This window comes from Capricornis sumatraensis, chromosome 10 (genome assembly GCF_032405125.1).
Source record: "Capricornis sumatraensis isolate serow.1 chromosome 10, serow.2, whole genome shotgun sequence".
Taxonomy (NCBI): Eukaryota; Metazoa; Chordata; class Mammalia; order Artiodactyla; family Bovidae; genus Capricornis; species Capricornis sumatraensis.
Genome location: NC_091078.1, coordinates 89,966,989 through 89,987,765, shown reverse-complemented (window position 1 = coordinate 89,987,765; position 20,777 = coordinate 89,966,989). Strand labels below are relative to the sequence as shown.

The 20,777-nt window shown below is 34.9% G+C and overlaps 1 protein-coding gene across 6 annotated transcripts in view; it reads right to left on the bottom strand.

Annotated features, from left to right (window-relative positions):
• TASOR (transcription activation suppressor) overlaps positions 1–20,777 on the bottom strand; it is a 51,731-nt gene that overhangs the window by 18,081 nt on the left and 12,873 nt on the right. For all 6 annotated transcript variants that reach the window (XM_068982781.1, XM_068982782.1, XM_068982783.1 and 3 more), the window contains exons 7-15: positions 19,544–19,668; positions 18,255–18,286; positions 17,406–17,511; positions 16,496–16,599; positions 16,312–16,415; positions 6,484–6,556; positions 6,323–6,394; positions 4,190–4,888; positions 247–653 (exon numbers count right to left, since the gene is read on the bottom strand). In XM_068982781.1, coding sequence (XP_068838882.1) covers positions 247–653; positions 4,190–4,888; positions 6,323–6,394; positions 6,484–6,556; positions 16,312–16,415; positions 16,496–16,599; positions 17,406–17,511; positions 18,255–18,286; positions 19,544–19,668 — 1,722 coding nt within the window. The remainder of the gene's footprint in view (positions 1–246; positions 654–4,189; positions 4,889–6,322; positions 6,395–6,483; positions 6,557–16,311; positions 16,416–16,495; positions 16,600–17,405; positions 17,512–18,254; positions 18,287–19,543; positions 19,669–20,777) is intronic.

Genomic DNA, 20,777 nt, shown 5'->3' with positions numbered 1-20,777 from the left:
ACAGGTTGTCCTGCTGTGACTTTTTATCACAATGGTGAATCTTAGACTATATGGGCAGCAGCAAGAAAAATACTTGCATTCATCTCTTTGTAATAAGAAATAACTTACAAATACTATCCAGCACAGACACTATTATTGAAATGTGTATCATTTCTTTGTAAAAAGAAAAACAAGCACACCCACATCCTCCCTTTCACACAAATATTCACAAAAGCAAACAAAGGTAATCCAATGATAGAGGCTTACTTCTTTCAAATGGAATTTATGGTCAGTGCCTACTTCACTGGTAGAAACACCAACAGGATACTTTAAAGATGATGGATCAACGTCTAGCAACGGGCTCTGAGTATCCTTAAAACGTGCATTTTCGATTTTTGCACCAGGAGGCTGCTCATATTCTTTCTTATCCAGGGTGGAGCTCAACTCATACTCATGCTTTTGCCTCATCTCTTCATAGGCATCATCAGAGCTCAATCCTAAGGCCTTGTTGACTGTGTCTGTCAGGGATGCATCAGAATGACGTGCATTTGCTAGTGTTTCTGACAGCCAATTAAACAGCCTATGGATGTCAGCAACGCCAGAGTTAGAGGTATCCTGCTGCTGCCGTCTCAAGTCAGATTCATGCCCAAGTGAGCCAACAGGCTGTGGGGACTCTGAAGGGAAGAAGAAAGAGCCATCTCTTACAGTTTGGAAGCCAAGCATAAAATTAAATATATATATATATATATATATATACAGATACATACACCTAAAATTTAATTATAATTTGACATTTATAGGCAAGAGCTCAATCAAATCACCTGCTGTGAGTTTACAAGTATATCCACCCCTTACTTTCCAAACATGACTGATTCTACAATTTTGCACACAGGTCAAAATTCCCATTAAATGAAGTTTATCTTCATATCTTGAAAATTCTGTTAAGAAATGAGCTCAGATATCATGTTGGTAATGTGGATAATACATATAAATAACTATACTGTAGGTACCTTTTTAAATTCTACCATCAAAATCCTAAAAATCAACAAGATACTTGACAACAGAAAAATACCTATCCTTACTGTTTTGCAAAGTGTTCAAGAAGAGTATGCAGAGTACACCTAAATCTTCTAAAGAAATAACAAAAACCCATGACTTTGATCTCTCCCGCAACATTTTGTACTAACCTTTTAACCTAAACTTTATCTTAAATGACTAATTACTTAATTCATAACAAAGCTGAGGTATTAAGAGATGCAAAATCATCCCAAAGAAATCTACACCAATCTTGCAGTAAGAACAAAAAGTATTAGGAGAGAAAATATATCAGACATGGCTTCAAGCAAGTATAAATGTGGGTTATATGCACCACCAATATATTTAAAAACTTGTAGAGAGAGTAGACACTCAGAAAGTCATGTGCTTTAATATTTAAGGAGGGTAAAGGTAGGGTAGATGTTGCAATTTAGGTAGTGCATAATATACCACAGCCCCCAAATTTAGAAACAGGGTACATACTGTACCTAATTATACGAAATTACAGAGAAGGTAAAATAATCTAGAGAGACAGAAAGCAGACCAGCAATGGAGTGCAAAGAGACAAATTCAAAGAAAGACAAGGCAACGTTTGAAGGTAATGAGAATATCCTATATATTGGAATGGGAGTAACAACAGCTATAAAAAACTGATGAAAGTGTGCACTTAAAATGAGTACACTGTATGTAAATCATACTTTAAAAAGTTGTTATTAGAGGGGATAGGGGAAACAGAAGGCCTTCTCTTAATAAAGTGAGTGGGGGACTTCCCTGGTGGCACAGTGGATAAGAATCCGCCTGCCAAAGCAGCAGACACGTGCTCAATCCCTGGTCTGGGAAGATACCACACGCCATGGAGAAACTAAGCCCCTATGCCCCAACTGCAGAGCTTGCGTGCTGCAACTACTGAAGCCCATGCGCCGAGGCCTGAGCTCCACAACAAGAGAAACCACCACAATGAGAAGACCCACACTGCAACTAGAGTAGCCCCTGCTTTCCGCAACTAGAGAAAGCCTGCACACGGCAATGAAAGACCCAGCGCATCCAAAAATAAACAAAAATAAATGAATAAATAAAGTTTAAAAAACAAACAAAGCAAGCTCACCACCAAATCAAGACTAGCATACTTTAAAAGTCAGAATCCAACTTTTAAATCTTTACTTTCAGAATCAGAAATAAAGTGTGCAAATAACTATAAATGAACCGAGTGAGGAACACCTAGCCATGCCCGTTTGCCGTCACTAGTTCTGCTTTAACCATTCCGTCCGTCTCCCCAGCCCCTCTCTTCCCTGTTTCTCAGTTGGTCCACTATAACTAGCATGGCTTTCCACCATTTTAACTTTCGATAAAGCCTGATTTCTGCCCACAAGTATTTTTTCACATCTACAAATTAGCCACTTATCTGCTAAAATGGTGCCAAATTTTAACTATCTTGCCCATTATGTGTTCAGTGCTAGGAAATAGGAATGATGCCTAACAGCAGTCAAAAGTTACTTCAAACATGGATCAGTGAACTATGTAACTTTAGATAAAATTATTTAACTTCTAAGATGGTTTTCTTTACCTGTAAAATAAGGACAATAATGTCTACCAATCAAGAACTAAATGAGTCTATACACATAAAGCAGCTAGCAAACAGTAAGCACTTAACTCTCAAGACAGAAGTCAACAGTATATGATAGTATGGATCAGTAAACACCATCAGGCTCACAACAGAGCAGAAATCCAGAAGGGAAAAGAGATGAAAAGTATCAAGGACCAGAACAGCCAGAAAGCTAAGGAGGGATTGCAACTTCACAGACACAAGGCTTGAAAGAAATGAAAGATGCTTTGTGGGAAAAGAAGTACCAGGCTGACCATTATTATGTATTCTAAGAGTGCCTGTTGGGGAGAGTGGGAAACAGGGCTACTCAGGCTGGACATGGCCAGGCTATAGCAAAGCCTTGAAAGCTAAGATGGTTCGCAAATTAGTAAAACAATATTGAGAAGAACATGATACTGAAATTAGCATTAGAAGCAAGGAAGGCCATCTAGTACAGGGTCAAGGATGAAACACTGGAAAGAGAAACAGATCAAGTGAAGAAAAAACCCTGAAAGTTACTGAAAAGAACAGCACTGTCAAACAGACCTTCCTGCAGCGATGAAATGTCCCCTCCCTGTGCTGTTCAGAGCAGCAGAGTGGCTGGTGGAATGCAGCTGGTATGTAACACAGGAAATGAAGTTCTATTTCATTTTAATCAATTTAAATTTAAATCACTTAATTTTAAACTGAATAGTGCAGGAAGAGAGGAAATAAAGGAGAACAGAGGAGTGAAAAGTAACTGAGGTTACAGAGACTGATTAGAGAACAATTTAACAAGGGCACTAACCTAGTCAGCTCTGAGACATGCTGAATTAGAAAACACAGGAGTAAAGCTGCTTAGTAAGAAACAGGAGGACAGTCAGATCTACCGTAATTAACAAAAATAGCAGCAGTGCAAAATGTACTGAATGCAAAGGGACACTTTTCATGCTTATAGACGAGCAGTGTTAAAAATCTAGATGAAAAGACCCTTTAAATTACTAGCAATATTGAAACACTTAAGAGAATTTGTCTCTGTCACCTAAAAACAAGAAAAATAGAAAAAATAAAAACCCAAACAAATTACTGGACTCCTAGGGTAGGAAAAAGGGTGTGCATCTAAGAAATTTTAAAGCTCAGAAGGCTCTTTTCATTAATGAACATTCTAAAAGAACTCAATATTCAATTTTGTACTTTTCCAATTATAAAAGTAAAGAAATATTAAAGGGAAGCAGCTCCAATTAGGAAAGTGATAGCTGAACATACTTTATTTTCTTATTTTAGCATCAAGTGACACAATTCAGAAATCTGATATACAAGGACAAGAGCTGGCAAATATTTTCTGTAAAGGATCAGAGAGTAAATATTTTAGGCTTTGTGGACCATACAATCTGTCTCAATTGTGCCATTATGGTGTAAAAGCAGCTAAATACACATAAACAAAAGGTAAGGCTGTATTCCTATAAAATCTCCTTTAGGAAAACAGGGGACTGGCTGGATTGGCTCTCAAGCTATAATTTGCAAATCCTTGTTATGAGGAGAACAGACAGAACTGCTTAACTATGTTTTCGGTTGTTACTTTTACACTATATGAAAGCAATTCTGATATTTTACCTTCATACAGATGGCAATTTTCAGTTAAATTACTGGTTTTGGCAAGCTTTCTCGTATTTTCAGGTAGATCCTCAAGCTTCCTCTTCACAGTTTTGCTTCTCATATCTTCTGTGTCTGAGTCCCCACCCACGTTTTTTTTCTTACACTGAATTAAATTAATCAATTCTTTGACTCTGTCCTTATCATAATCCAAAGAGTGAGATGACTTCTGCTTTCCAGATAAAATAGTTTCACCCCTTGAGTTATTTCGTTTTCCAAATTTCATTTTTGTACCATTCATTTCTTCTTCTTGGCCTTCGTAATCTGAAAGTGGACTAAACTGTTGAAGTTTTCTATTTTCTTCAAATAGCTCTTTTAATTTATAAATAGATAACTGATACATTTCAGGTCGAAAAATATAGGTATGCAAACAATTATCAATATGGGATTTATTTTTTGGAGCTGAATATAAGAATTTTTTATCATCTAATCGTGAATCATATGGAAACATGATAAACTCTCGTTTACCTGAACCAAAACCTCTCTTAAAAAATTCACTTACATACTTCTCAACAACAGAATGAAAATTTATAGTATTTATATTTTTGAATTCCTTTCGACACTGAATCAAAGCAAATTGTAAAAATTGAGTTATTTTTAACACATCTGACATGCTCTCATGTTTCTCCTGAGGTGCTGCACTGGTTGAACCCTTTTGTGCTGTAAACAAACAAAAAAAGCAAACCATGTTAGTAATCAAGAAACTAGACAAGCACAGATCTACATATTGTCAAAGCAGTGTGACGACACCCATACATTACCAGTATGTACCCTAATGGAAAGTGAAAGTGAAAGTCATTCAGTCATGTCTGACTCTTTGCAACCTCATGGACTATACAGTCCATGGAATTCTCTAGGCCAGAATACTGGACTAGCCTTTCCCTTTTCCCTTTCTCTGGCCAGCCTTTCCCTTCTCCAGGGGAGCTCCCCAACCCAGAGAATCAAACCCAGGTCTCCCGCATTGCAGGTGGGTTCTTGAGCAGCCTAACCACAAGGGAAGCAAAGAACACTGGAGTAGGTAGCCTATCCCTTCTCCAGGGGATCTTCCTGACCCAGGAATCGAATCAGGGTCTCCTGCATGGCAGGTGGATTCTTTACCAACTGAGCTATCAGGAAGTCCATATGTATCCTAGTACATATATGTTATGTAAGAATACATAAATAGCATGCCTCTAAGCCCAGGAGCATAAAATGGGCCAATAAGAAACTAAAACATGAAAATTATGGAATATTATGTTTAAAGGGAAGAACACCGGCCCACTGAAGATCGTTGTCATGTCCTTAGGCATCAACTAGTGGCAAGTAAAATACAAGAAGAAACAGAGAAAAGGGGCAAAATCTGAGGCTCCTAGAAAGACAGTCCTGCAAATGACTATGATGTCACTCCTTCCTGTTTTAACATAACAGACTTGACTTAACTTAACTTAACTTAACTTATGAACTCTATCCCCATAAGCAGATAGGCAGGCACTAAACTGCTACAATTGAGAATCTCTCTTTTTTCATTTGCCATGCCCCAGGTCTTGAAGGATCTTGGGTCCCCTATTAGGGACTGAATCCAGGTTCTCAGGAGAGAAAGCAGAGTCCTGACAAGTGAACTGCCAGGAAATTCCCATGAATTTCACTTTTAATCTAACAGTGAGAAGTTTACCTTAATACAGCATTAAAGTTCATTCTTAGAAATGGTGACTAGAAAAATTTCTCTTAAAATAGTGTGAAGATTCTTACTAATTTTGAACGATCCAATATGTAACCTAGTGCATGATGCACTTAACGTTACTAAAATTTGAATGCAAAAATGAACTAAGCTTAAAAAAAAATCTTAAAATAGAAACCCTGAAAACCTAAGCTATATTACTGTAACAATTTCAATCAATGTTTAGTGAAAACACTGATAAAAACCAAAATAATTTTTCATAGAAACAAAAAAAAAGCCATATAATTTGTGTTTTATATGGTTAATACCTTGTAATATCTCCATTATTTCGCAAAACATGGTGTAAGAAAGTCAAAATGCTTACTGAGTTACCTGAAAATTTGCACTAAAATGCAGTTATCTATATGTAACTAGATTTAGATAGCCAATGAACTTACAAGGAACTATTCCTCTAGGTTCTTGAAATAGAAACAAAGCATGTAAAACTCGAGGCTTAGCAGTTTGATGTTCTAAAAAAAAAAAGAGAAATCCATTAGCAATATGTGTTAACTTCGAAAAAGTTAAAGGAAAACCATAAAAAATTAAAGAGACCACCTACCATATGGAGGAACCATTTGATAAGGAGAGAGAAGAAAAAGGTATCCTCGGTCTCCCAAAGGTTTAACAAGAACCTGCATTTTTAGAAGAAGAAAGAAGTTGAATCTGCTTTATTATTCACCGGAAGGCAGAAACATAGCAAGCAGTTCCTACTAATTGTAAGGAAAGCAAAAAGTTTTTATCTTTTTAAGGAAAGTACTGCTACTGAATTAGATAAAAACCCTACCAATTCTCTGCGAACTAGATTTCAACTAATTAAGAATTCCTTAAGTTTTCACAGTTTTAATGAGAAAATATTACTGAAAGAATTCTAAGTAACTGTTAAATCAACTTGCTGATTTTCCCTCGAAACTAAAAGAACCAAACAAAAACTAAAACTTCAAATATTTTCCTCAGCAACTCAGAAGCCATGTTAAAAATTGCCAAGGTGGTGTGCTACATGTTGGAGATATGAAACAAGCAGGACCAAACGCTGCCTTTCAAGAGCTCAGGCTAATTTCAAATGCAAAGTGTAGCTATAATCTATTTCTTCACGTATTTAATGAACGTCTTTCACATGTAAAGTAATCCTGCCTTACCAGAGATAACGTGAGAGACAAGCAGCACAAGATCCTTGATCAAAAGAAGTTTATAACTGGGTGGTGAAAGTAACACAGAAATATCAATAATTAGATAGACAGGAAAGGTCTCCAAAAGTTTTACAAAGCAACAGAAAGGGAAAACATATTTAGAGTGGATGGGAAGTGGAGTTCAAAGGATGGGTACATTGCCAAGGGCCTACGACTGTGGGAAAGACATTTCAATAGAGGCAACAACACGAGCAAAGGCAGAGTTACAACATGATGGACAGTTTGCAGGCATCAGAGTACTTACGACTGGCCAAGGGTGAGCAGAGACTAGAAGAAACATTAAGACAAATCTAGAAAGAAAGATCAAGGGCTAGATTGTAAGAAGACAAAAATGCCAAGTTAGCCAGAAATGCCCTGGAGAGTATACCCTTTTGAGCTGAAGTGTTTCCCTAAAAAATAAAGAAAACTTGATAGCACTGGAGGAAAGAAAACAACATAATGCGAAGAACCCAGTTCACAGACTGCTGCAATAGTTCACGGTATTTTTTGGATTAAAGAAAGGGTGTACTCAGTGAAGAACTGAGTATGGCAGCAGAACTCTAAGGGACTCTGGATTCTGGAAGAAAACTTGTGCTACGTAAATTTCCATGACACAAGCCCAGTAAATAAAGTCTGTGTAAGAACCAGTAATTTAAAGGGCTAAAGTGACTATGCTACCATTTACATTTAATAAAAGCACTGCTTGAAAACCCAAAAATACAGTGGACAACGCCTGTGCAAAATTTGTAAATCCCTATGTAACTCTTGGTTTGTCAGAACAGAAAACTGGGAGATGTGAATAACAGCTTCATGTTTTGTAGTTGCTGAGAAAAAACACAATCAGATTTATTTAACTTCTCACCCACTGCATATGCCAAGGGTTTTTGGTTTTTTTTTTAACCCCCACTGGCTTAGTAGCCTAAAGACTCTAGTTCCCTAAAGGGAGTCAATGTCCCCAGAGACCCATGAAGCACAGGGACTCTACACTCAGAAACAACTCAGGCAGACAGAAGCCCCAGCAAAAACATCTGTAGCATCAACCCAAAGAAACACTTTTCAGTCCTGCAAAAAAGGAAGCACCTGTGAATTCTGTACCGATGCCTCTATTTATTACACCTTACTGCTTCCTCCCTCAGAAAACATTATTAACCCAGTCTGTGGATTTATATTACCAGATTCTACTACTGACATTTTGGCTTTCCAAACAATGTTACAGGAATGAAAACAAAGAGTATTAAAAATATAAAGCTCAGAATCTTAAATTGTCAAGCTTCTGAAAAAATAACATACCCTAAGTGAGATTCAGCAAAGACAACAGAATCAAATACACAAGGGCTGCAGATTGGAATCATCAGATAAAATATATAAAATAACATGTATGAAATGTTTAAAGAAATACTGTAGAACTGAAACTGGCATACACATGTTCACAGCAGCAATATTCTTAATAGCTAAAGAGTGGAGACAATTGATGAATGGACAAACAGAATGTGGCATTTTCCATAGAGTGAAATAAAGGAGATGAAGTAGTGATACATACCACAATAAGGATGAGTCCTGAAAGTATTATGCTAAGTGAAAGAAGGCACTAAAGGCCACATACTACTTGATCACATTTATATAAAATGTCCACAATACAAAAAAACATAAAGACAGAAGTAGACTACTAGTTGCCAGAGACTGGTTGTGGGGGAGATGGTGGGTGAGGGAAGAATATGGAGTAAATGCTTAGTGAATAGGAAGTTTCTTTTGGGGGTTATGAAAATATTCTGGAAAAATATAGTGGCAATGGTTGCATAACACTGCAAATTCATTAAAAATCACTTAACTGTATATTTTTAAATGGCTAAAATGGTGAGTCAGTTAAGAAACATAACCAAGGGAACATCAGAATATAATCTCTACCTCCTAGACAAGCCTCTGGCACATAAATCTTTCTGAAAGAATTAACAAGAATCTGTTTAAAAAAGAAAAAATAAAAAGGTAGATCTCAAAAAGAACCTAAGATAGCTTTTAGAAATTAAAAATAAATTCTGTGAAATTAGAAACTCAATAAATTGATTAAACAGCAAGTAAGACACAGCTAAAGATAGAATTTGCAATCTAGAATATACCTATGATGAAATTACTAAAAAATGCAGTACAAATAAGGCAAAAAACACAAGACAGACTGACAGGGAGAACAGAATGATGTTTCAGAGTCCTAAGAAGTCAATCAAAAGAAATAGAAGGAGAAGTATAATCCGAGAGATAATGACTAAAACATTCTTAGTTATTAGAAATAAAGATATTAATCTATAAACATGAAAAAATATACACCAAGCTGGATAAATAAGAAATCTACACCTAGATATATTTAATGTAACTGTAAAATATCAAAGACAAAGAAAGAATTTTAAAAGCAACCAGAAAAAAACAATGACCTACAAAGAAACCATCATTAGACTACAACTAGATCTCTCAACAAAAATAGAAGCCAGAAGACACTGTAGCATATACAGTCAAAGTGGTAAGAGAAAATAGCTGTCAACCAGAATTTTGTCCCTAGGATTTAACAATTAAACAATACACATTTTTCTCAAATCCAGAGGGGGCATGTACAAAAACTGAACACAGAGTTTTATAAAGTCAAATCTCAAAAAAATTTCAAATAATTACCTATCTTGATTTCAATGCAATTCAAAGAAAAAAAATGTATTCACATACACTTGAAATTTTAAAAATATACCTCTACATCATGTGACAAACGAAGTCATAATGGAAACTTTAAAAAACACTTAGAACTGAATAACAAAAATACTACACATTAAAACATGTGGAAAGTAACTAAAAAAGTACCTGGAACTCAAAGTTCATTGATCATTTTTTCTTACGTAAGAATCAAAAATAACTAAATACCAACACCCTGCCCAAGTAGACTAAAACTAACAGTTGAAATTAATAAACCAGGAAAACAAAGGTACAATGGAGGATCAAAACCAAAATTTGGTTCTTCAGATGAATAAAGGCAACAAACCTTTGGTGAAAAGTACTAGTAAGAGACAGCATAATAAAATGCTATTTGTAAAAATGCTCACAGTAGCTATTAAAAAGACTATAAAAATAATCCTCACTCAGTACATTTTCTAAAAATAGAAATCGGACATTTCCTAAAAATAAAGAAAACCATAAATACCCAAGTTGACTCAAGAAGAAATAGAAAACCTGAATTTTCTATTAAAAAAATTGAATCACAAACCCATAAACATTTTATACACAGTTTTACAGTTAAGTGCCACCCAACATCCAAAGAACAGACTCTTCTCATTATATATACATCCATTTTTTGCAAAATGAGGAAACACTACCTACAATTCTAGGAAGCTACATAACCTTGCTACAAAAACTAAATCAGAAGAATACAAGAAAGAAAAATTGTAGGCAGATCTCACCCATCATCACAGGTACAAGACTCCTAAACAAAACATTCACACAATAAGCCAAGTATTTTTAAAGAGGAGGGGATGGTTTTCTAAACCAGAAGCACAGGAACAGTTTAACACTGAAAATAGATAAATGCATCTTATTAAGTTTAAACAATAAATACTATGTGTGACAATAAATTTTATGTGTCAACTTCACTGGGCCACAAGGTGTCCAGATATTTGGTCAATCTTCATTCTGGGTGTTTCGGAAGATGTTTTGGGATGAGTTAACTGTACAGATAGGTACACAGATAGAATAAAGCAGGCTGCCCTCTCCAGTGTGGGTGAGTCTCATCAGTTGCAGGTCTGATTAGAACAAAAATGCTTACACTTCCTGGAATAAGAGGAAATTCTTTCCTGCCTGCCTTTGAGGTGGCACACTGGTTTTTCTCCTACATTTGAAATATCAGTTCTTCCTGGCCTCAAGCTTGCCAGTCCCTAGATTGAAACTGTCAGATCTCCTGGTTCTGAAACACTTGGATTCAGACTGTAAACTATGACATCAGCTCTCCTGGGTCTCTAGCTTACCAATTACAAACCTTGAGACTTTTCAGACTCCATAACTGTGAAAGCCAATGCTTTATAATAAATCTCTATCTGTATACAGCTGACACCTGAACAATGTGGGAGTTAGGGGAACCAACCCCCACGCACTTGAAAAATATGTATATGACTTTATAGCTGGCCCTCTAAGTCCACAGTTCTGCATCTGCAGATCCAAGCAACCATGGATGATGCAGTACCGTAGGACATATTTAATGAAAAAATTTGCACACAAGTAGACTTGCATAGTTTAAACCAAAGCTGTTATAAAAGTATCAACTGTATGTCCTATCAGTTCTGTTCCTCTGGTGTAACTCTAATACACCATGTAACCATCTCAATAAATAAATACAGAAGAATTCAATAAAATTCAAAACCCACTGAAGGTTAAAAAATAAAGAAGGAAAAACATTAATAAAGGTAACTATGAAAAACCTACTGCAAAGTCCCAATCTAATGGTTAATGTTAAAAGTGTTCTTCTGAAGATCAAGAAGATAAGAATGCCTACAGTAATCACTTCTATTCAACATCATATTAGAGATCCTAGATCAGAGAGGGGGAAAAAAAATGGTGCTCCTGGAAAGTGAAACATATAGAGCAATCTCAAAGCATGAACAAAAAAAAACCAAATTATTCAAATTTCATATACTGATCTGACATAAATATTATTTTTGTACATAAATATCAATTACATTTCTAAATACACAATAAAATGTACTGGAATGGAAATGGAAAATACTGTTTACAACAGCATCAAAAAAGCAAAATGTCTGGTGATAAAAAATGAGCAAGATTTATATTCAGAAAATTATAAAATTCTGTTAAAAGATACCCTTATAAGAGAAGATTAAGACCATATTACATGGATATGGTCTTTGTTCATGGATAAGACTGTATCACAAAGATGTCAATCCTCTTGAATTTGACCTACCAATTTAATACAATTCCAATTTTTAAATTACAATGGGGATTTGTTTTTGTGGGGAGTGGTGAGGAACTAACAAGCTTATTCTAAGATTTTTTGAAAAAAGTAAAAAAACAATTCTTAAATTTTGGGAGGAAGAAAAAAAAAGCTCAATCTCAAATAGTAAAACACTCCAAAAACAATGAAAAAAGTGGGCAATTTACCCTATCTGATATCAAAACTTCTTAAGTGGAGAGAGGCTGGACTATTCAGTAAATGGTTCAGGAACAACTTGTTAGATTCATATTGGGGGAAAAAATGAGATTGGATTCCTTTTGTGTCTTGTATCACACAAAAGTTAAAAAAAAACATATACATATATTTTTTTAAAAGTTATGTATCAGATGCCTATTAGAATGATCTTGCAATTTTTTGAAAAATATAAATGCCCAGATATTGCTTTTTTTCCTCCAGATATTTTTCTAATGAGCAGTTATGTTTAAAAACACCTGGACTATATGATTATCTTTTACTTTTTACCTAGTTTCACTTTTTCTGTTTCATATTCAGTGTTCCCATTTCATTTAGTTTGTTTTCCAATTTCCTTCTTTTTTTGATGTTCTTTCTCAGGCCTTTATCTAGTAGAAAAACTTTTGTACACAAGTATATAAATAATATGTATAATATATATATATTCAACAAAATTTAAGAATTTTGCCTAACAAAAAATTTATGACATTTTGATTCCACCTGTTTGACTTAGTATGAATAGAATGCTAGATTTCTAGTAAAAAATAAACCAGATACGCAACAAGCAACAAAGGTTTAATGTATAGCATAGGGAACTATAGTCAGTATCTTATAAAAACCTATAATGGAAAATAATTTCAAAAATAATATGTGTGTATATGTATAACTGAATCACCTTGCTGTGCTCCTGGAACACTGTAAGTCAACTATACTTCAATAAAATACATATATATTAAGAAAAAAAAAGCTAAGTGCCAAAGGAAAAATCATAACACATGCAAAAAAACGTAGGATAACAGTATCTATAAGATCTAGGAGCAAGGAAAAGATTTCTTAAACAAGTCACTAAGAGTACTTAACATTTAGATAGACAAATTCAATTACATTACAGTTATAAACATCTGTTCTCCAAAAAACACTGTGAATAAAGTAGAAAGGCAAGTGTAAATTATGAAAAAAAAAAAATTACAGCACACAGCTGAGTATTAGTGCCCAAAATAAATCTGAAAACTCTTCACATTAATAACACAAGCCACTCTATATTGGAATATAATCTGCAAAAAATACTGAATCACTATCCTATGTAACTGAAACCAGCACAATACTGTAAATAACCATACTAAAAACCACAAGACACTGAAAAGGAAAAATTGGCAATGGAATATTAAAAGACATTTAAAGTCTGACTATATCAAGTAATTATGATGATATGAGTTAATGGGAACTTGTTGGTACTGAAGGTATAAACTGGTACAACCACTTAAAATAAGATGCATTATTTTGTAAAGCCATCATATGTTATGATTCAGTAATTCTACTTCTAAATAATAAATCTAATATACTAAATATATACCTGAGAGAAAATTACCCTGTACACATACACCAAGAGACTCAAAATATTCCTATCAGAGACAATATTCAAATTTAGGAACATTTCTCTCGTATTTTTTCTTATACTAAAGTCAACTTTAAGAAATATGACTTCACTGTGTTGTACACCTGAAACTAACACAACATTATAAATCAAGTATACGTCAATAACTTTTTTTAAAAGAGTTAATTTCACTGACCATCAACTGAAAGAGAGTTTAGTATTTTACTTATAAATATCCCTGTGGGAAAATACAACTTTCCTGAATTCTGTGTCCCTGCAAAAAGCCCTAGCCTTCTGACATGCAGAAATGTATATAGAGAATGTTTGTTTTCATTTCTTCCAGAAATATTACACTCTTCACAGATTTTAAGAATTACATCTATAGACAATTACCTAGTTAACTACTCTGATCCAAAATGATACATTTCTCCTATCTCCCTAGAAGTGCTAAGTGAGCACACAAAAGTTTACAATACAGATTAGGTTCCTAGGTTAAGTCCCAAGGCTCCTGGAAGACTGAAGAGCTATCTCCTTAGGTATTTAGGTCCAAGAGGGCTAACTGGCTCCAGAAGAGATTTTATTCACCAAAGGTTGGAGTTAACGTTCATTACATTTTCAAGGATATCTTTTCAGGACAGAAGGGAAATAGCTGCCTCCTTCCCTTTATGAAGGAAAAATCATCTTACCCCTTGCCTATGGAGTGTCCAACTACTTGCATAGAGTTAACTGACCAGAGTCTGGATGCATTGCCCTAAGGGTACGAAATAGAGCAAAGGAGAGCCAACACATGTATTACCTACTATGAGGTGTTCACTAAATTTCTCTGATCCAGAATATCTCCTGTATGTACTCAGGATAAAATTATTTAGAACCCAAGAGTCCCTAATGTACCTCCCATTATTACGACAACTATGAAGGATGTAGCTATAATGAGAATAATTCCCAACGGGGCTTGCAAGAAAGGGGGGAGCTATACAAAATGTCAGTTCATTAGATTCATGTGGTGTATCCTTATGGAATGCCTGTGCCTTCTAAGACAGAGGATCTTACTTTACTTCTTGATTCTGGGAAGACCCAGTCCTCCACAAACCTAACCTTATATTTGCTCAGGTGAAGAACAAAATGCTAGTATCCTTCCTATCCTGATTTTCACTATTAGGCACTAAACAGATGTTGTATTTTTGTGATAAACTCCTCACTGTCGAGATTCACAATATGTGTTCTACGAAATTCAAGAACTGAACAGATTTGGATAAGCCAATATTCCATTATATCCAAACCTACTACCTAAACTTTCACTTAATGAACTCAGGAACTGAATAGATTTTGATCATGAGGAATACTTGTATCACAGATGAGCTTGGTGTGGGGGGTGGGGGGATAAGAAACACAAAGATAAATGTAAATGGATGTCCATATATATGTAAATGTGCATATGTGTGTGTTCAAAGATGCCTAACCTACAGGTTTATAGCTGGTCTCAAAGAGTTATTGCTAATAAGAGTACAAACTCTGCCTATAAGTTCTGTATATAATTTGACCTATAAACGATGGTTTGATTAAGCAAATGTATAACCATATAATGAAATTCTATGTAGTCATCTATAAAGTTGCAAGTTCTAAAAAAAATCATTGATACAACTTTCCATTTGACTGCTGGGAAACCAAGGCTCAGAAAATGAGTAAAAAGACAACTGCTGATACTTGTGCAAAAAAACTTCTATTCCTTGCTACTAGAAATGTCCCTTAAACATTTGAACACAAGCTCACCTACCTCATGTTAACAGAAATCCTGGAATAATAACCACTCTTTTTCTGCAATCACCTCCTCTCCTTCAACTAACCTATACATAGTAGCATCACATAACCATTTTCTATTCATTTCTGAATCCATCACAGTCTGATGCCTGAACTAGTAATCCCTCCACCCAAACTCAATATACTCAATATGCACTAAATTAGATACTACCTAGTAAATACCCCTTAAATTGATTTCTTCCTTATCCTTTCTCATCACACTTACCATTACTCTAAATGGTAGTTTCCTACCTCATCTCCCCTTTCAATTCATTCTCTACAGAGAAACCTAAGTAAATTTTCAAAACACAGCTCTGATCACATTACATACATAATCAAAATCTCATCCCATTCTTTAAAATATATTTCTATAGTATCAAGTCCAAATGTACAAACATTTGAGCACAACACAGCCCCCTACACTTTTCTAGCCGTATTTTCTACCACTTTACCCTCTAATATTTTTATACTTTCAACCTCATCAAGGGCCTTGTTCTTTCTCAATCTTCAAATACAGCACAGTCTCTATTGAAACAAATAAGTAACTCCATTCACCACATAATCCAGGAAAATAGTCTGTCTCATTCTTCACCAAACTATATACCCTGCATAAAAACAGGATAATAAGTACTTGCTGAATATCACAGTCACAAAACACAATCAAGATACTTCGTGGAAAAGACTAGTCTATAGAAGATCTAGTGTCAAGGCTAAAAAAGAACAGCACCAAAGGCCACAATAAAACACTTTTTAACCAAATGGCAGCAACAGAGACTTCATGGTATTTTCAGTGGCAAAAATGAAATAAACTGAAATATTATCATAATCACTTATTAATATGCACGTTTCTAAGGGAGAAGGAGGAACATCTGAAAACCTTTAACTCACAAGTTTCTCCTTCTCTAGTTTCTGCAGCAAACTCTCCATGTTACTTCCAATCCTTGTCTTTTCTACAACTTCATAAAGGCTGCAATACATTCCATTCTTCAAAACTGACATAAGAAAAAATACACAGTTAGTATTCAAATCAAGTCTGCTTCTTATACACTGTAATAAAATTAAATTGCTCTACCTTCATTTGGACCAAAGTAAGTTTCTTTATAAAATAGTGCTGGAGGGATTTTCTGTTTCAGTTGATCCATACTCATAACTGTTTCAACATCTAACTTCTCAGGACTGAAAGAAAATTGAAAAGGCTTATTTGCCTTATCTGTATTTTTAACTCTAGTAATATTCTCTCTCAATCACTCTCTCTGTCTCTCAGACACATACATCTGGATGGAATACAGATGAGCATATTTATTAATATCATACTTGATATTTGATATGTGAAGTTCACACGTATATACAGGTAGCTAAATAGCCCAGCAATATTACCAACCTTCTTTCTTTAAGCCAGAAGCTAATACCAATTTTATCAGCCACAAGGGATAAAAATAAAAAGTTGTCATTTTATTAAAGGCAATTCAAGTATGAACAGTTAAATTGCTCTTCTACCATTTATAAGGGCCCATAACATTTACTGTGGTGTACCAAAAGATCATTTTAAATCTTTCTATTCCAACTTATGTTGCAAAGGACTGAAAACAGCCTATAAATTTTAACAAAACTCACCACATCAAGCTGTTTTCAGTCTATCGTGTTCAAATTGCTAAATAAAAAATGTATCTACTTAGGACAAAACTTTGAAAAATCACTTTTAATATTTAAATCACTAAGAAAAAGTTTTATGCCATGAATGTATATAACTATTTAGCCTATCTGCAAATCAAAACAGAAAAGCAGAGAGCTTTTTTTAACCCAAGTTTCCAGGTTATCAAATCAATCTTTTTTTAAAAAAACAAATCAGTATTTATATTTAAGTTCTTATGGATCAAAGTAAAAGTTAAATGTAAGAAAAACAAAAATAAATTTTAAATGTAAGTAAGAACTGAATAATTAGCAACTAATATTGCTATTTTCTTACAATACAACATACTTACAGCTTGACAGGCAAAAAAGCACGAGTGGCTGACCTCAGAGAAATATAACACAAAAGCTTTCCTTTATTTAAAAGCTGTCCTTTCCACAACGTGTAGTTAAATTTATCTATATAAAAAGAATAATGACACAACTCAGACTCTCGGCAGCCCAGAAACAAAGACATGTTTACTAGATATAAGGGGAAAAATAATCCAGAAACACAGTTTAAGTAGATCACCAAAAAAAAAGTCTTGACATTTCTATTTACAGAGAATTCAAACAATTGGATTTTTGTTTGGGGTATCTCTTTTCATACAAAATTATTCCAGATGAAAAAGATAACAAATTTATTTGCCTACATGTCCTCCTATCAGAATGCTTAGGAGCAGTACAGTACAAGACAATACAGTAATGCCCTCCTCTTTCCTCCTAAGGAGAGGACACTAAATCCAGTCAACTATATGAACTCCACACAATGTCATCTAGGTTCCACTTGCGTTCTTTTCATTGTGTAGAAACTTGCAGATAGAAAATGTCAATATTGCTTTTAATCTTCTCTCTTTAATTCTAAATCTCTGATGACATTAATACTTAAGTCTGAGTTGTGAAGCCTGTTTTATTTTTTTTTACCTTTATCAATCAAAGCACTACAGTTCTTTGGACTATTCACAGTACCAGCAGATTCTCAAAGGAGACCATATGTTTGGATGACCAAATGTCAATGCTATATCTTAACATGGCCTCGAGTTTTTCCATACTTTGCAGAGTCTCATTCATTATAAAAATAAACAAAGCATTTAATTCATTTTTTTACTCAACATAATTCTTCTGATTTATAAAACTAAAGGAAAGAAATACAAGAATCTTACCTGTGTTTCTATCTGCATTAAAGCTGTTAGATCTACAAATAAATTTTTAAAAAGAGAAGAGAAATATTACTGATGGCTAACAACATGAAAGTTAACATTCAGGCCTTGATAGAAATGCTTTTTAATGGCATACTGTACAAAAAAATTAAATCCTTCCCTCCAAGTATGAAGAACAAATTACTTATTATAACATTTAATAAACCCAAGTCTACATGGAAAAATCAGAATTACTTCCTTGCCTCAAAAATTTTCCCAAAAATACCCATCAGGAGAGAATCTAGTCCTTTAAAGTCTCTGTCAATTACTTGATTATGGCGACGAGATTTGAAGAAACAGCCTCAATCATATAATCATATTTAAACATGTTCATCGTTTAATAAATATTTACTGAGTGTAAGTGTTAGTCACTCAGTCGTGCCCAACTCTTTGCGACCCCATGGACTGCAGCCCACCAGGCTCCTCTGTCCATGAGATTTCCCAGGCAAGGATACTGGAGTGGGTTGCCGTTTCCTTCTCCAGGGGATCTTCCCAACTCAGGGATCAAACCCGGGTCTCCTGCACTGCAGGCAAATTCTTTACCGACTGAGCTACAAGGGAAGCCCAAAATATTTAGTAAGCTTCTGTTATTTACTAGGCTTCTATTATTTATTAGGCCCAGTTTTGGATAACAGAATTACACGGAGGAACAAAACCCTTGCCTTCACAGAGCTTACAGTCACATAAGGAAGACAGAAAACAGTCAAAAAGTAAACGTACAGTTTGCCAGAGGATGATCATTTTGCGCTCTGCCAACAAGAAAACCCACTGCAACAAGCTCATGCACCTCAGCTGCAGAGTTGCTTGTAGCAACTACCGTACAGCAACGAGACCCAGAGCAGCGACCTCCCCTCCCCCCCACCAGCCAAAATGCATTTGAGGGAATCCCTGGCAGTCCAGTGGTTAGGACTCTGAACTTTCACTGTCGAGGGCCAGGGTTTGATCCCTGCTAGGAGAACTAAGATCCCTCAGGCAGTGTGGCAGCCAAAAACAAAACAAAAAACGGCACTGACACCAACTACACAAATTTTCAATATCAGGAAAAAAAGGTTAATTGATGAGGTTTTAGTAAATTTTAGTTTTTATTTCCAGACATTTGTCTTTCTAATTTAATTCTTAAAAGTTGTCATGAACAATCCTGTATTTAATGAATTTCAATAGAAGCAAACAAAATGGAAAGTGCTCCTCCTAACTCAGCAGTGTAGGATACGTGCGACAGATTCTAAATGACATGTAAGATTCACAAGTCTTACCTTGATGAAGGTACGAACTTTTGAGTTTGAATATCGTCTTTATAAGCAAAAGACACAACTGCATATGGACACACGTGTCTTGGTCTTCGCCTTGGCTCATCAAAGATATACTCATAAAAATAATACTAAAAATAAGAAAACACAGTTACCTCTCTTAAGAAGGCAAGAATTAGAGTGGCATGTTATATTTATCTGCCTGATATCTGAGGAACACAATATAACTGAAGTACCTCTAACAGAAAGTTATCTTTAAGCACTGCCTGTCAATTTATTTAAAATAATTTATACTTTATATTAATTTCATAATATAAAAATATCATATACACACACACGCACACGTATTGTATGTATATATGTATCTCAAATGCCAGGATACTAAAAAAGTTTACTTCTGAAGAGCTGACCAGTGGGAACGTACAACAAATCTCCTCAAAAAACTGTAATAAATGGGGCATAACCTCCAAGTCAGCTCACAAAAGCCATTGATATGGAAATAAAACAGTAAAAACACAAACTCAAGCAAACCTACCACTATGCTCATTATTTCAAAGGGAAAACAGATTCTTGACTCCAGCCACAGACAAGGCAGTACAGGGAAGGTGGTAGATTACAAACACAGCTGACAGCACTGCTACTGCCCAGAAGGCAATGCAATGTGTTAGTCCAGATGATTTTGGGGAATACAATTTCTGCTAAAAGGTCTTTTACCCACAGAGATTCTTCAAAAACAAAGGAGAAAGTATAAATTTTTTAAATGTAAATAAAGTAAAACATCAAAGGAAGAGAGAAAAAAAAAGAGAACATTTCCAGGGAGGTTAGCACCACCACTTTTATACACAATTCCTTTAGATATACACATTTTTTTAAAATAAGAATAACATTTCTTTTAGTCAAACACTATATAAAACCATGAGTGATATCAAATATTATACTTTTAGGCATGTGTAGTTTACTGTAAATCAATTATATCTGAATAAAGCTAAAAAATGAACTGCTTGAATTTCAGAAAAATACTAATAAAAATAGAATCTATCAAATCAGTGACACAAAGTGGCAAGAATTAAGGTAATTCAGGGGGCGCTAACTTTCCCTTAAAGGTTGGGTAATATTTTATCAGACAGGAATTTTCAGGCCATGAGAAACCAAGGCTCTAAGATGAAATGGGATCGCTGAGGGCAGTAACCATACAAAACAACAAGCTGGAGGTCAATCTACAAGCAGGGAGAACTAGCAA